General features: G+C 55.7%; 1 protein-coding gene across 2 annotated transcripts; it reads right to left on the bottom strand.

Annotated features, from left to right (window-relative positions):
- Window positions 1-518: 518 nt before the first annotated feature.
- On the bottom strand, window positions 519-15,216 carry RGP1 (RGP1 homolog, RAB6A GEF complex partner 1). 2 transcript variants are annotated; one of them, XM_083575788.1, is made up of 8 exons: window positions 14,956-15,216; window positions 8,748-8,884; window positions 8,229-8,312; window positions 7,437-7,586; window positions 7,191-7,337; window positions 4,909-5,036; window positions 4,583-4,760; window positions 519-3,895 (listed from the first exon to the last, which is right to left on the bottom strand). In XM_083575788.1, exons 1-8 carry the CDS (start codon window positions 15,069-15,071, stop codon window positions 3,666-3,668), a joined length of 1,170 nt encoding a protein of 389 aa, XP_083431914.1. In that variant the 5' UTR covers window positions 15,072-15,216; the 3' UTR covers window positions 519-3,665. The 2 variants fall into 2 exon arrangements, with proteins under 2 accessions (XP_083431914.1, XP_083431913.1); XM_083575787.1 differs by having other exon boundaries at window positions 7,191-7,586; window positions 14,956-15,209.
- Window positions 15,217-15,248: the final 32 nt, after the last annotated feature.

Genomic DNA, 15,248 nt, shown 5'->3' with positions numbered 1-15,248 from the left:
GGGGCCAAGGGGAGGGACAACAGAGAATTGTGGAGTTGGAGCGACCCCAAAGGTCATCCAGTCCAACCCCTCTGCAGTGCAGGAATCTCAACGAAAGCATCCGTGGCAGAGGGTCACCCAAGCTCTGCTCAAAAACCTCCAAGGAAGGAGAGTCCCCCGTCTGTTCCACTATCAAACAGCTCTTGCCACCAGAAAGTTTCCCCTGGTGTTGAGTCAGAATCTCCTTTCTGGTAACTTGGGTTTGAGTCCTACCATCTAGCACAGGAGAAAACAATCTTGCTCCATGTGACTGGCCTTGAGAGACTGGAAGATCAGGAATGGCCATCAGGCGCCCTTGGGCTACACAGCCTTGAGGCTACCCAAGGCTAGCACAAATCTTCAAATGTACAGAAATATTGCAAAGAAGCGGACTCACTAGCAAGGTTTGAGTAGTAAGCACAATCAACAAAATCAAGGTAGAGAATGTATGGTAATAATTGAAAGAATCTAGAGGCAATTAGAGAACAATCAAGGTATAATAATGATAAGAATATAGTAACATTTTATTTTTATTTTAAGAAAGCTATATTAAAAGAAAATTAAACAAGTAGAAGAAGTAAATATGCAAGAAACCAGAAGAGGAAGTTGAGGGAAGTTGGGGGGGGGGTTGTATCTGGGGATGTTGTCTTTTCTTTTTGTGAACAATGTTACAGTGATAAATATAAAACTGCAAAATTTAATTTAAAATATATATTTTTTAAATAAATAAATCTTCACATGGCAAAGGAGCAGATTCAGACTTGACCTTAGGAAGACCCTTGTGACAGTAAGAGTGATTCAACCACAGAACGGGCTCCCCTGGAGGATGGCGGACTCTCCTTCCATGGAGGTTTTTAAGCAGAGGTCAGGCGGCCATCTGTTAGGGTTCCTTCAGCCGAGAGGGTTGGGCTGGATGATCCCTGGGTTTCCCTTGCCACCCTACAAGCCAGGAGGAGACTGGCGGTGGCCCAAGAGCACCCAGGGCTCCCCGCTTGGCCAGGATCTGGCTGAGAACGCAGCTGGCAGAGCCGAGGGCCAGATCCAGCGCCAGCCCTCCTCCCTGACCGCCCTCCCTCCTTCCTTCCAGCCCCCTGCCTCTACAAGGAGAAGCACTTTGGCCCCGGAGAGTCCTGGCAGGATGCCAACTGCTCCAAGTGCTTCTGCCTGGACCCCCTCGGCGTGGGCTGCTGCGACATGTGAGTTGGGCCAGGGGGGTGCATGCGGGCTGCAATGAGCAGGGAGGGGGCACGTGTCTGGGAGGGGAAACGCAAGGAGACCCCCCTCCCAAGTAGCAGCTCCCAGAGGGCACCACACCTGGAAGGGGCCCGGGCAGGTGAGGCACCTGGAAGAGGCCACCCAAGGGTGAAAATGGGGTCCTGGCCCCTGAGGCATCCTTGCTCCAGGCTCTCCTGGCATCGCGGCACCCGGGGCCAAGGCTGGGCAAAGGGGTCATTTCTGGGACACAGGAAAGAGTAGGGAGAGGCGAGAAAAGTCAGGGATTGGGACCCGGTGATGCTGTCTGAGCAGATTTGAGCCCGGGATGTGAGGAAATGCAGAGTCTAGCAGCACATGAGACTCTTCAACTCGGGGCGAAAGATTTGCCCCACGACGGGCAAAAGAAACTCTGCCCTGAAGGGGGTTGGACTGGATGGCCTTCGTGGTCCCTCCCAACTCTACACTTCTTTGAGGGGCTCACTGAGAAGCAACCCACCTGCCCAAGGAGGGGTGAAGCCTGACCCCCGTTTCTGAGTGGGGAGGGGACCCGCCTGGCGCAGCCGCTTAGAGGGCCAGGGAGGGCCGAGTTCGAATCCTCTCCCGCTGGTCTCACTGGAGGAACAGAGCCAGCCCCATGGCCCCCCCATACCCAGCCTAGCAGGTGCAAAGTTGGGGGGGGGACCTTCACAGCCCCAGCTCAGCTCCTTGCAGGGATGGCAGGATCAAGCCGAGAGGCAGTCGGGTGTCTGGGAGAGATGCCTCCTTCTCCTCCTCCTCCTCGCTCCCTGCCAAGTCGCCCCCCCCCCAGGGCCTAGCCACACCCTATAAATCAGCCACAGGGCATTGTGGGGCCCAGAGTCCCCCCCCCACATCAACCACCCCAAGGAGGGGAGCTGCATGGCTGAAAGCAGGAGGATTGGGGCCTCCTCAGCACCCAGTAGCTGCAGGGAGCCTGGATCAGGCCCACAGTGCCATTGGGGGGGGGGAGTAGGCTGGGGGGGTGCTTTTGCTCTGAGAAGCTCAAGAGCCACTGGACTGGCTGGGCCTGATCCGGCAGCCTCTCCCCATGTTCTTATTGCCCCCCTCCTCCTCGCAGGATGCAGCCTCCGGTCGACTTCCCCGCCTGGTGCGAAGCGCGCTACGACTCCCGGGCCTGCAAGATCTCGCTGGTGCAGAAAGGCCGGCCGAGGCTGCCCTGCGTGAACAACCTGGAGCCCGGCTGGGGGTCAGGCCAGGCCCCTGAGCAGCAGCCCGGCAGCCGAGGGGGGGCCAAGGCCCGGCTGGGGAGGAAGAGCCTGGAAGCGAAGCGCTGAAGGGGGGAGTGTGCAGAAGCAGCGCCAGAGGCACCCAGAAAGAAAGAAAGAGGGTCTTGCTAGCCACCATCACCAGAGGACCCCCCCCCCCGCACCTGTAGAGCAAAAACTCCCCCAACCTCTCCCCCCAGCTGTGCTTGCTGCCCACCCCTGCCCGCTTCCTAGGGTGGGCACCCTGCCCCTTCCCTCCTCCAGATGCCAAGCGGGGAGGGTGCCAGGACCCGGACCCTCTCCTGATCAGACACCTTTGCCATGAATTCCCCCAGAAATTGGGGTCTGGCTGGCTCCCCACCCCTGCAGATACTGGGCCTGCTTTTATCCCCAAATATATCCAAAATGGGGAGGGCAGGGGGTGTGGATGTCCTGGGCTGCTGCCCCCCATTTCCAGCTTCTTCTCCCTCCCCCCACCCCAGTCTGCTGGCTCCTCTGTTAAGCAGCCAAAGCCCCCCACCCCCAAAAAACCCACTAAAGGGAACCACTAAAGAGAACTAGGGGTCCAGACCACTCTGTGCGGGGGGGGGGGTGCCATGAGGGAAGAGGGCTGGGCCTGACCCAGAGATGGGCATGATCCGCAGCCAAAGCTCTTCCTTAGGGCGTAGAGAGAGCATGTCTGACTCTTCAAATAAACACCCCATGAAACAGCAGAAAGGCTCTGGTGCCGTGGATTTCTTGGGGGGGGGGGAGACATGGGCAGGAGGGGAAGGGTCTCCCGTGGCCCCCACCCTCCTGGGCAAAGGATGGCACCTGCAGAGTATGGGGGGGGCAGCCATTGCAGCAGATTTTTATTAACCAACAGACACAAAACACAGCTTTGGGGAGATGAAGCTGGGAAGCCCCTCCAGCTTTTCACCACAGTGACCCCCATGGTTTGCAACAGCCCCCCACCCCACGACACTCTGGAAAAAAGGACAAGGGCAGGTTGGAGGCAGCGCCCCCTTCTCCATGGGAGAAATTCACACACCAGACGGGGAGTGGGGCAGGGAGACGGAGGGAGCCCAGCTGAAGAGGGCCCCCCCCGCTTGCACCCCAGACCTTCCAGCCAAAGCCCCCCCCCAATCAGGATCATGCCTCTCTGAGGCCACACGGAGGAACAGGACACTCAGACACGCAGAGGAGCCCTCAGATGGTGAGGGAGTTGGCGCCAGGGACCTGGGAGACGGAGGAGGCCAGGAGCGGGTTGGTGGGCAAGACCTTGATGGGCAAGTCCCAGCTGAAGGTGTCCACGTCCATCTGCTCCACCCCCGACCACCGGGAGGCTTCTTCCGAGGGGGGGCCCTCCGGGGGGGCCTGCCGCTGCGACGCCTCGCGGGACGTCACAAACTCAAAGTGCAGACGCCACTTCAGGGACACTGCAAAGAGGGGGGTGCCATCAGCAGAGGTGCTCCGGGCTGCTCCCGCTGAATAACAGCCCCCCACTCATCCCCCACCCCACAGCAGCAGGGAGGTGTTTGGGGCCAGCAAGGACCCCCTTCTGTTCAAACCAAGGGAAGGGAGAACACCTGGGGGGCTCCCTCTGTCAGTGGGTGAGAGCCAGCCAAGGGGCAGAGAGGAGGGGGGTGCCCATGGGTCAGGGGTGCCAAGAGAATGCCAGCTTGTGGCTGGTCGGGGGGGGGGTCAAAGAGGTGCTTCCAGCAGCAGCTCCCTTTTTGTGACTCTTTTGTAGGTGGCCTGGTTTAGGGGCAAAGGAACTAGCCTCAGAGCTGGCGCACTGGCCTGCCCAGCTTTGCCCACTGGGCACTGACTGGCAGCAGCTCTCTGCAGTTCAGGGGTGCCAGGAGAGTGCCAGCTTGTGGCTGGTACAGGGAAGGGGATAAAGAGGGGCTTCCAGTAGCAGCTCCCTCTGGCTTAGGGGCACAGGAACCAGCCTCAGAGCTGGCATACTGGCCTGCCCAACTTTGCCCACTGGGCACTGACTGGCAGCAGCTCTCGGCAGTTTGGTGCAAAAGGTTGACCCACCCATGCCCCTTCTGCCTGCAAAGCAATCGCCCCCCCGGAAGCTGCCCGGCCCCTCCCTCCCGGGAACTGGAAGGACTCACCAATGTTGGTGCTGAACCCCGGGGCAGAGCTGAGCGGGATGGGCAGGCTGAAGCTGGTGTGCGAGGTGTGCAGGCAGGACTCCTGGTGGCGGGCGTGGGTGCTGAAGGAGACGGGCTGCCCGCGCCGGTGCTGGAAAGCCTCCTGGATCCGCTCCTCCGTCTGCAGGCTCACCAGGTACTAGCAGCCAGGGAGCAGAGGGCAAGCCCAGAGGCCGGATGAGCTCCCGACTGGCATCCCACACCCTCGACTCGCCCACCCCCCATTTTGCCTACCCCACTCCTTCCGCAGAGCGTCCTGGAGGGCACCCCCCCCCCCCGGGCCTCACCTGCAGGCATGGGATGTCCCCTTCAGAGAAGTTGAAGGTGCCCACAATGTCTTCGCCAATCTTGTAGACGGCCTTGAAGATGCAGAAGGTGCCCACTTTGCCACGGGAATTGCTGATGTTGTACAAGTCTGCGAGCAAAGGGGGGGACTTAGTCGGGGGGGGAGAGAAAAAGGTGTGCCCCCACCTGGAATTGAACACGGCTGAGCTCCCCCCGCCCAGTGAAAACCAGCCTCTTGTGCGGTGGCTGAATGAGGCACTGTGCCCCGTGGCATGATGGGCACCTTAAGCCACACGGAAGAAGGAGCCGGCTCCTTTTCTGCTGCTCCAAAGGGGAGGCCCAGACAAAAGGATGCGAGGTGCAGAGGAGATTCCAGCAAAATATCAGGTCTCCCTTGTAATAAGGGCAACCTGGCAACTAGACTTTCTGTTTTTGTGCCCATAACCTAAGTTCCAGGAGTCACATGCAGGGCGGATAAAAATCAATGATTTAAAAAATAATAATTTAAATTGAATTTTTAAAATAAAATGCTTTCTCAGGAAAAGTATTTCTAAATATAGCTTTCTATTTAAGTTATATTATAGTCCAAAAGCTATTCATCAGGAAATAAGGATTTGTTTTAGGTTTTTCATGTGTGCTAAAACTCACTCTAAGTTTTTTTTTTAATTGTTTAACCACATCAGTTAACAAACATGGATACATATGCTATAATGTTATTGTTTTAGTTAAATAAATTGTTATTAAGGAAATTATTATTTTTCCCCCTTCCAATAAAGTACAGCAGGAAAGTTGTCCAATTATAAACAGTTAACTTATTAAACCTCACAATAATTTCATAATTATCTGTCTAGGTATTTCTAACAGTATAACCTAATCAGTAACTTTTTATATAACTGTAAAAACTACTCTGAAAACGTATTATTCTGAAAAGGAAACCTTCATCTGGTTGTAAATATTATACCAGCAGGAATGAGTCTTTCTGTAAAAAAAGGATTGAAACCCAAGTCTTCCTGACTAGTGATTGAAATCATGATTGAAATCAATTTGATTTAAATTGATATGATTTCATTCAACTCCACCCTGGTCACATGGCAAATAGCTTTTCTTTCTTTCTTTTTTACCATTTCTCAACTTTATTTTCAGGGCAGGAGAGATTTTATTCCATTGTATTGAGCTTGGAAGATGCTATGCTCATTTTCTCTTTGGGCTTTGAAGTAAGCAGATAGATCTTCAAAGATGCTGAGCATGTATCCAACTCTATCGACAGGATCCTTGAACAGGGTCATTTCCCTCATTCGGGGAGACCCTTAAATTACCACGTCTAATTGAGTTTATTCATGCTGCTCTTCCTCTATTTCTTTTTTTGACAAATAATAATAATAATAATAATTTATTATTTATACCCCGCCCATCTGGCTGGGCCTCCCCAGCCACTCTGGGCGGCTTCCATAAAAACCAAAAATACAGTAAAATATCACACGTTAAAAACTTCCCTGAACAGGGCTGCCTTAAGATGTCTTCTGAATGTCAGGTAGTTGTTTATCGCTTTGACATCTGCTGGGAGGGCGTTCCACAGGGCGGGCGCCACTACCGAGAAGGCCCTCTGCCTGGTTCCCTGTAGCTTTGCTTCTCGCAATGAGGGAACCGCCAGAAGGCCCTCGGCGCTGGACCTCAGCGTCCGGGCAGAATGATGGGGGTGGAGACGCTCCTTCAGGTATACTGGACCGAGGCCGTTTAGGGCTTTAAAGGTCAGCACCAACACTTTGAATTGTGCTCGGAAACGTACTGGGAGCCAATGTAGGTCTTTCAAGACCGGTGTTATGTGGTCTCGGCGGCCGCCCCCAGTCACCAGTCTAGCTGCCGCATTCTGGATTAGTTGTAGTTTCCGAGTCACCTTCAAAGGTAGCCCCACGTAGAGCGCGTTGCAGTAGTCCAAGCGGGAGATAACTAGAGCATGCACCACTCTGGCAAGACAGTCCGCGGGCAGATAGGGTCTCAGCCTACGTACCAGATGGAGCTGGTAAACAGCTGCCCTGGACACAGATTTGACCTGTGCCTCCATGGACAGCTGTGAGTCCAAAATGACTCCCAGGCTGCGCACCTGGTCCTTCAGGGGCACAGTTACCCCATTCAGGACCAGGGAATCCTCCACACCTGCCCGCCTCCTGTCCCCCAAAAACAGTACTTCTGTCTTGTCAGGGTTCAACCTCAATCTGGCTTTCTCTCCCAGGGCAGTGGGGCAGGAGAGCCAGTGAACTGGGGGGGGGGTGTTGAGGCGACTTACGGAGGCTCCTTCTGGAGGTGGCCGCCATCAGCAGCTCGGTGGCCAAGTCGGCCAGCCGGGAATCCTTCTTGGCCCCCTCCTCCTCCTCCAGGAAGGGGTTGGAGGGGGCCACGGCCTCGTCCTGGGGGCACTGGTAGTCCTTCAGTCCTGCGGAGGGAGAGGCAGCATGAGCTGTTTTGCCAGGGGAGGTCAAGATGTCCTCCCCCCCCATCCGGTCTGCACAGGGACCCCCCCCCCCGGCCTTACCATGCAGCACCAGCACCCGGAAGGGGACGCGAAGGAGCTTGATGGGCGAGTTGACCCTCTGGCAGCCGATGGTCAGCTTGTAGACGTACTTGACCGCCTGCCCCCGGAAGGAGGGGGGGGCGTCCACCGGCAGCGTCTCACAGTACGAGTCTGGGGAAAGGGGGCCGTGAGCCGTGGGTCTCACCACCAGGGGCTTCGCCTCCCATGGCTGGGTGGGACGGGGCAGCCAGCAGGAGTAGAAGCAGAGCAAATGAAGAAGCCTTGCGCTGTAGCGGGGTGGGATGGATGACCCATGGGGGCCCCTTTCAACTCTTATTCTTACTCCGAAAGGGCCCAGTTCACAGCGCAGGGCCCTTGCTGCATCCGTGTCCCCCAGGATCCTTGAGCAAGCCCCCCAACACCCTCGGCCTGAAAAGCGGGGGGCAGATCTGAGCAAGCTGGGGGGCGTCTTCCACATGCCCCTTCCCCACCTTTTTAGAGACTCTCAACCAGGCAGAGGCTGGGTTTTGCTTTGGCGGGCAGCAGGCAGGCTGGGGCAGCAAAGCCAGTGACGCAATGCAGGTTCAGGTGGGGCTGGGGCTGCCCTGGCCTCCCCCCAGGGCTCTCAGCCCCACTGCCTGGCTTGCCCTTCCAGATCATCTCTGGGCGGCAATGGAAGTGGGAAAGTGGGGCTGGTGTGTGGGGAGCCCAGAGCCCTTCCCCACCAGAGAGGTCATCCCTCGCCTTGGGGCTCCCCAGCACCCCTCCCCTAGGGTGGGGGGCAAGGCAGACGGGTGAGAAGGGGCTACTCACAGGTTTTGGACTCTCCTGGATCCAGTCGCAAGTCACAGAAGAGGATCTTTGGGGGGGTGGACAGGATGCAGTGGCCCCGCTCCCCTGCAAGGCAAAAGAAGAAGAAGAAGAGTTTGGATTTGATATCCCACTTTATCACTACCCGAAGGAGTCTCAAAGCGGCTAACATTCTCCTTTCCCTTTCCTTCCCCACAACAAACACTCTGTAAGGTGAGTGGGGCTGAGAGACTTCAGAGAAGTGTGACTGGCCCAAGGTCACCCAGCAGCTGCAGGTGGAGGAGCGGAGACGCGAACCCTGTTCACCAGATTACGAGTTCACCACTCTTAACCACTACACCGCACTGGCTCAAAAGGGGCCATGGGCACAGACTCACGGCCAGGACTACCCGTCGTCCCCCTGCCACCCTGGCAGGCTCTCCTGCCTTCTCCTACCTTGCCACCGGCCCCCAAGTGACACTCCCTGCCCTGCCCCTCTTTCAGGCCAAGGAAGGAAGCTCTCTGGAAGGAGCTCAGGCTCACCTCTGTTGGGGACAAAAACCGTCTCGTTCTCGGCCTGGACATCGTGCCGGCTGTCTTCCGAAGGGGGCAGAGCCACCCGGCTCTCGCTGGCGTGGAACTGGCAGTGGATCTGAGCGCTGGCCCAGGCCAGCATTTCACTGGGGGGGGGAGAGAGGGGCAGGCCGTGAGGGAGACGGAGCGGAGACCCAGGGGAAGAAGGCCCATGAACATGAGGAGAGCCTGCAGCTGGATCAGGCCCACCCAGTCCAGCCAGGTGCCTAGGATGGGAAACCCACAAAGAAGATTGGAGCAGAACAGAAACTCCCTCCCCTCCAGGATGCTTGAGCAGAGATTCCTGCATTGCAGGGGCTGGACTAGATGGCCCTCGGGGGCCCTTTCTACTCTACAATTCCAGGAGCCTACGATTTGGTTTCCAGCATCTGGGATTCAGAAGCGTTGCTGCCTCTAACAAGAGAGGCAGTGCACAGCCGTTCTGACTAGGAGACATTGATGGCCCTCTTCTCCGTGATGAGAGAGGGCAAACGCAGCCTGAAAGACGTCCCAGCTCAGGGGTGCGTGTGTGTTTCCCCCATTCCGTCCCATCAGTGCTTTCAGATTTTCCAGAAAGGTGCCACCTGCTCTCAGTGGCGAAGCTGCATGCTCTGGCACCTGGAAAAGGCTTGCAAGCTGGAACCCCACGCTTTCCAGACCCCTTGGGGGTAGAGGACCCCCCAGACCATGTTCCTGTGGTGTCTGGAGGAACCCCGGCCCCTCTTCCTCCCTTCCCAGCACCACACACCAGGTAGGAAAACAACACAAACCTTGTGATGAGGAACCTAACTATCTAGATCACCCCCTGGCCACTGCTTCTGCTGCCACAAAACTCATAAACCTGGGCAGGTTTCAAAAGCCATGAAGGGTCTGAGGCCACAAGATGCCCCTCAAGAATAAATGGGGCTCAAGCCAGGAGTGGAGGTGACCGGCTGGCCCGGGGGGGGGGGGGAGGGAGAGGCAATATGCCCTGGCGGGGCTCTGGGAATATTTTTGGGGATCCTCGAGGGGATGATCCCAGAAGCATGCTTGGAAAACAATGCTCCAAAAATTCGTGATGGTGGAGGACAAGATCACTTGGCACGCCAGCCCCTCTGTCTAACACTTTCCGGGACTTCTACTATTTATTAACAAAAGAAAGTGCAAATTTGACCAATAACCCAAAGAATCAAGACTCCAAACCATGAAACGTCATAGCCCAGAAGGGCATAAGTACAAAAACAGAGGACAGCTCCAAAGGGATAATAAAGTATTAACTCATACAAGGGTCCCCTTTACAATTCGTTATAAAAATGAGAGTATTCTCTGGCTGTAAAGCTGCACCGTTATTCAGATTAAAGGTTCAATATGGTCTTAAATGAGCCAGAAATTAGCTTCTACAGGCGGCAATGGGTGACTTGTGTGCCTCAATTTTTGTATGGAAAATAAAGCCATATTAAAAACCAGTCATTCAAGCTGCACCCTTTTCAAGAAGGGCAACTTGCCAAACCCTGGAATGCCAGCAATCGAAATTATCAAGATTAAAGGTCTTCCAGGATTCGAAAACACAGCCCTGGGCTGCAGTAAAGAGGTGAAAAGTTCTTTCCTTTTCACCTCCCGTTCTGTTTCCTTCTACATAGAGGCTCAAAGATGGGAGCGCTTTCACAGAAACGTTCCACAGCGCAGGAGACAGGAAGGAAGCTTGTGGCACCCCAGAGTGAGCCAAGAGCCACAAAACTGCTCTGCCAGGCGACTATGGGGTGCAGCGCTCACCAGGCAGCCCCAGAGCCCCCCTGGCACTGCGCCAAGCTGGTCCCAGCCGCTGAGAGGTCCAGGAGAACCGGGGTGTGTGTCCCCTTCCCACTGTCCATCTCCCAGCATGAGTCACCCACCAGGGAGACCATGGTTGGATTCCACCTCACAGCCTGCCTTGAAACCATCAGCACCTGGTTCCTCACCTGGAGGTGCGCCTGGAGGCCCCCCCTCACAAAGGAGGCTCCAGCAGAGGCAGAAACGGGGAGTGTCAGCCATGACCTCTCACCGAAAATGGGCCTGGCCACAGGCACTCCAGCCGCACACAGGCTAAGTGGAAGGAGAGGCTGGCAGATATTGGAGACCATGGACCAGAAACTCCAAAAGTCTGCTTCTCCTCCCTTCCACGCTCTGCCAGTGACTCCCCCCATGGCCACTGGGGGTCCTTGTCTTGCTGCTATGAGCTGCTTTTTAATTACTTTGCCATTAGCCACTCTGAAGGTCTTTCTGACCAAAAGATCAGAATAAAAACACCGTAAATAAAACAACCATTTCTGCATCAAACGGAAGTGGGGGAAAGGGGGGGTCCCAAGAGGCCGCCAAAGGAGGGTTTTGCAATGCCACACCAAGCCAGAACTGCCCCCGGGAAGGCAGACCCACTTGGCTGCCACAGCTGCTCCCTTTGGGGTGGCCAGGATGCGCCCCGGGAGATTGACAGAAGCAAAGAGGGTCTGGGCCAGCCCTTCCCACACTTGGCTGCCCCCACCCTCAGGCTCCAGGAGATGGCTGCCCGGTTCATGCCGGCTCCAGATGATTGGGAGGAGAAAAACCAGCAGGAGCACATGAGAGCAACCCAGTCAGATGGGGGGCTAATTATTGTTATTATTCTACTGTGCACCAAACCCAACCTGCTGCCCTCCCTTGCTGGACATCTCCTTTCTAGACACAGAGTTGGGAGGGATCCCAAGGGTCATTTAGTCCAACCCCCTGTGATACAGGAGTGGCAACCGCAAAGCCCATCAACAGCCTGCACAGGCCAGCCGGCTGAAAAACAAATACCCCGCCTGAGGACTTGGGCACCTCAAGCAAAGTGCCCAAACAGGTCAAGCCAGTTTCACCGCATAACCAGGCTGGCCGGAGTGGAGAAGCATCTCTCTCAGGATCTGGCAGGTGACAAGGAAGGCAGCCATCGCAGGTCAGGGCCTGAGGCCAAAAGCGGGAGGGGAGGGCTGCCAATCCAGCTGGCACGCAGAGGCTGGGCTCAACCAAACACCCACGGAGCTCCTTTCTGAGGAGACCAGCATCTTCCAGGGCAGGCCAGCTGGGCGAAGGCCGCCCAAAGGAAGCCTGCAGAGGACCCCCTCCTCCTGAGGGAGCCCCGGCCACAGTGCTGAGGGGCTGCAAGCCCCCCTCTGCCCGCTGCTGCCTCTGCCACCCTCAGCAGCATGGGCATGGAGCAAGCAGAATGGCAACCTCAAAGGCCTGTGGCAATGCAAGAAAATGGAGCCCAGGCTGGCACAGCCAGTGGAGGGGGCGAAAGGGGCCGGCAGCATCTTGGCTGCTCTGCACTGGGCAGGGAAGCCTTAATGGATCTCTGTGTACTCTCAGCACTTATCTGTACAGTACTGTACTTTCTCAAGTCCTTAACTGCTCCCAGGTTCACCTGTGACTGCTCAATTGCTACATAAAACATTGCATCAGTTGCTGGGGCAGCCTCAAGAACAGCCTCCCTCTCTCGATTCCGGTAGGTAGCCGTCTTGGTCTGAAGCAGTCAAAATAAATTGAAAAATTGTCCAGTAGCACCTTCGAGACCAACTAAGTTTGTTCTGGCTATAATCTTTCGTGTGCATCTGAAGAAGTGCGCATGCACACGAAAGCTTAGACCCAGAAGAAACTTAGTTGGTCTCGAAGGTGCTACTGGACAATTTTCTAATGTTTATTTATTTAGCCTCCCTCTGGCACAAGAGGCAGCGCCAACCCTGCGGAGGAGGCCTGGCGCCGGGCTCAGGAAAAGAGCCCCGAGGCCACAGAGCGCAAAGGCTGCTGCTCCCCAGCCCTGCCGCAGAGTCCTGCAACCGTTGCCCACGCGGCTCCCAAACAGCCGCTGTGAGGGGCAAGGAGCCTCCCTGGACCTCAGCGCATCCGGTCAGTGAGCCAAGGCCTAGCAAGACCCCCAACTCCCTGCCTGGCCTGTCTTGACTCACTGGTCTCCCCCACTGATCCCATCCTGTACTGGATCTGTCCAGTCCAGCATCCAGTGCTCCAAGCAGCCGGAGCTCACAGTGCCTCTTCTGGGAAGCCCCAAGGAGGATATCAGCCCCTGCTTTCAAGGGGGTGTCAACACTCCCCACAGACGCTCCTAACTAGCATCACAAGACAGGCCTACCCTTTCGGGAAAATGGGGTGGCTGAGCAGTGGCGAGGCCTGGCGGGTAGACCTGCCCACTAAGAAACTTGCCCTGCCGAGGGTTGGACTAGAGGACCCCTGGGGACCCCTCCCCTCTCTGATCCACCCTTTCTCCGTGAGTCAGCCCAGCATCCAGGTTGCTCTTTCAACCCACAGGGAGCCTCCCACCCCCCAGCAAGCCCTTTATGAATGGCACTGCTGTGCAATCAACTCTGCACCCCCTCCCCAAAAATGCCACCACGGCAACACTGGACATGCTCTGCCCTAAACTGGGATAACTACACTGGATTTCCTTGCAAGGCTGGCGTAATCCACCCTCGCTCAGCCACAGCCCTGCACTGATGGGACTTGATCTGCACTGGCAGAGAATTTTTTAAAATGTTTACAATCTCAGAAAAACATTCCTTTGGGGTGAAATAAGCTCAGAGTTTAAAAGAGTGTGAACTGAATTGGTTTCTGTTTCTGAATTTACACTCAGTCCGGCCCTCTCCAAATTGCATTGCTATTTCTCCACCAGCAAAAACCAGCAGAAAATTACAAGTTCCTTCTCTAGATAATGGGCGTTTCACACTCATCTTCTCTTTGCCTAATTGGCTGGATCCACCTTCCTGAATGGCAATCATTGAGGCGGCTTCATCCATTGGCTAGAAGCCCATCAACCAGGAAGAGGCAAACGCTTCACAAAACAGGAGCCCTTTGGCCTCGGTGGGAAGCTGCCTGTTTGAGGCGCATTGTGCAGCAGGGAATTTCGCGTGAGCAGTTTCTGATCTCTGGGTGCAAAACTGGGCCTAAGATTCAGATCAAAACTGCAGAGTGGAAGGAGTGGGGGACCTTTTTCTGCCTCCCCACTTCCAGCTACTCTCCGAAGACTGGAGAAGAGACCCTCTTAAGAATATTAGGGGGGTGGGCAGGGCCAGATTTAGGTTTGATGAGGCCCTAAACTCCTGAAGGTAACGGGGCCCTTTTTATGCCCAGCTGGCCTTTGTCAACAACAAATTGTTGCTGTTTTTTGTGTTGAATATATGCTAGATGGTCATTTATGGACCTAACAGGTATCTTCAGCCATTTGCACATGTTGCCCTGCAATCAGTCCATGCAGAATGTAGGCACCCTATATATAGAAAGGAGCAAACTGGTGATATTTTGGGGATCAGGCTAGCAGGCGGGGCCCTTGACTTACATCATAGGAGCCTACACAACACAAAACACTGTTGCTGTTGCTGTTTGCAGGTTTTATTCTATTTGTTTTTTATATCTTATATTTTGGAAATGTACATCCAGGTTTTTTTCCTTGAATTTTTTTGGGGGTGCCCAAGAGAGTGGTGCCCTAAGCTAGAGCTTGTTTAGCTTACAGATAGGTAGCCGTGTTGGTCTGCCATAGTCAAAACAAAAAAAAAAATTTTTCTTTCCAGTAGCACCTTAAAGACCAACTAAGTTAGTTCTTGGTATGAGCTTTCGTGTGCATGCACACTTGTGTATCTGACGAAGTGTGCATGCACACGAAAGCTCATACCAAGAACTAACTTAGTTGGTCTTTAAGGTGCTACTGGAAAGAAAAAAAATTTTTTTTGTCTTGTTTAGCTTGTATGTAATTCCGGTGCTGGGGGAAGGACTAGACCAGGCTTGCGCAACCCCGGCCCTCCAGACCTTTTGAGACTACAATTCCCATCATCCCTGACCGCTGGCCCTGCTGGCTAGGGATCCTGGGAGTTGTAGGCCAAAAACAACTGGAGGGCCGAGGTTGAGGAAGAAGCCTGGACTACACCATGTGAAAAAAGAAGATAATCGTTTCGCTGCAGTTCCTTCATTTTCTGCTTATAAAAAGGCGCCCCTAGACATCCCGTTGTTGCGCCAGGACCTCACTTTAAGGCGCCCTTCAGCTCCTGGCTTGCCCATCCCGGTTGCTTTGCGCGTTTCTCGTGCAAAAGGCTGAAGCGACGCAGAAATGCACGCGCTCGCCGTTCCGACGTTTCCCGGCCCCCGCAGCCTCCTCCTCCTCCCCGCCCGGCCCCCGCCTGCCCTCCCTCCCGCCGGGCTCTACCTGGAGGCGGACGTGGCGTCGGGCGGCAGCGGGTTCCGCAGCGTGACGAGGCACTCGAGGGGCTCCCCGGCCAGGAAGACCGCCCCGCGGAGCAGCGCCGCCGACACCTCGATCATGGCCGGCGGGGGGGGGGGCGAGGGACCCAGGCGTCCGGGAGGGGAGAGCGCCGCGGGGACCTGCCCGGCTCCCACCGAGGCCCCGCTCGGCTGTCCTCGGAAGCGCCCGCCCGCAGGCCCCGCCCACCCTGCCTGCCTTCGGCACAGCTCGGCTCTCTCCGCTCCCCCGATCCCCGC

The sequence above is a fragment of the Podarcis filfolensis genome, assembly GCF_964270895.1.
Source record: "Podarcis filfolensis genome assembly, chromosome: 11".
Lineage (NCBI taxonomy): Eukaryota > Metazoa > Chordata > Lepidosauria > Squamata > Lacertidae > Podarcis > Podarcis filfolensis.
This window is presented reverse-complemented; position numbering and strand designations above follow the sequence as displayed.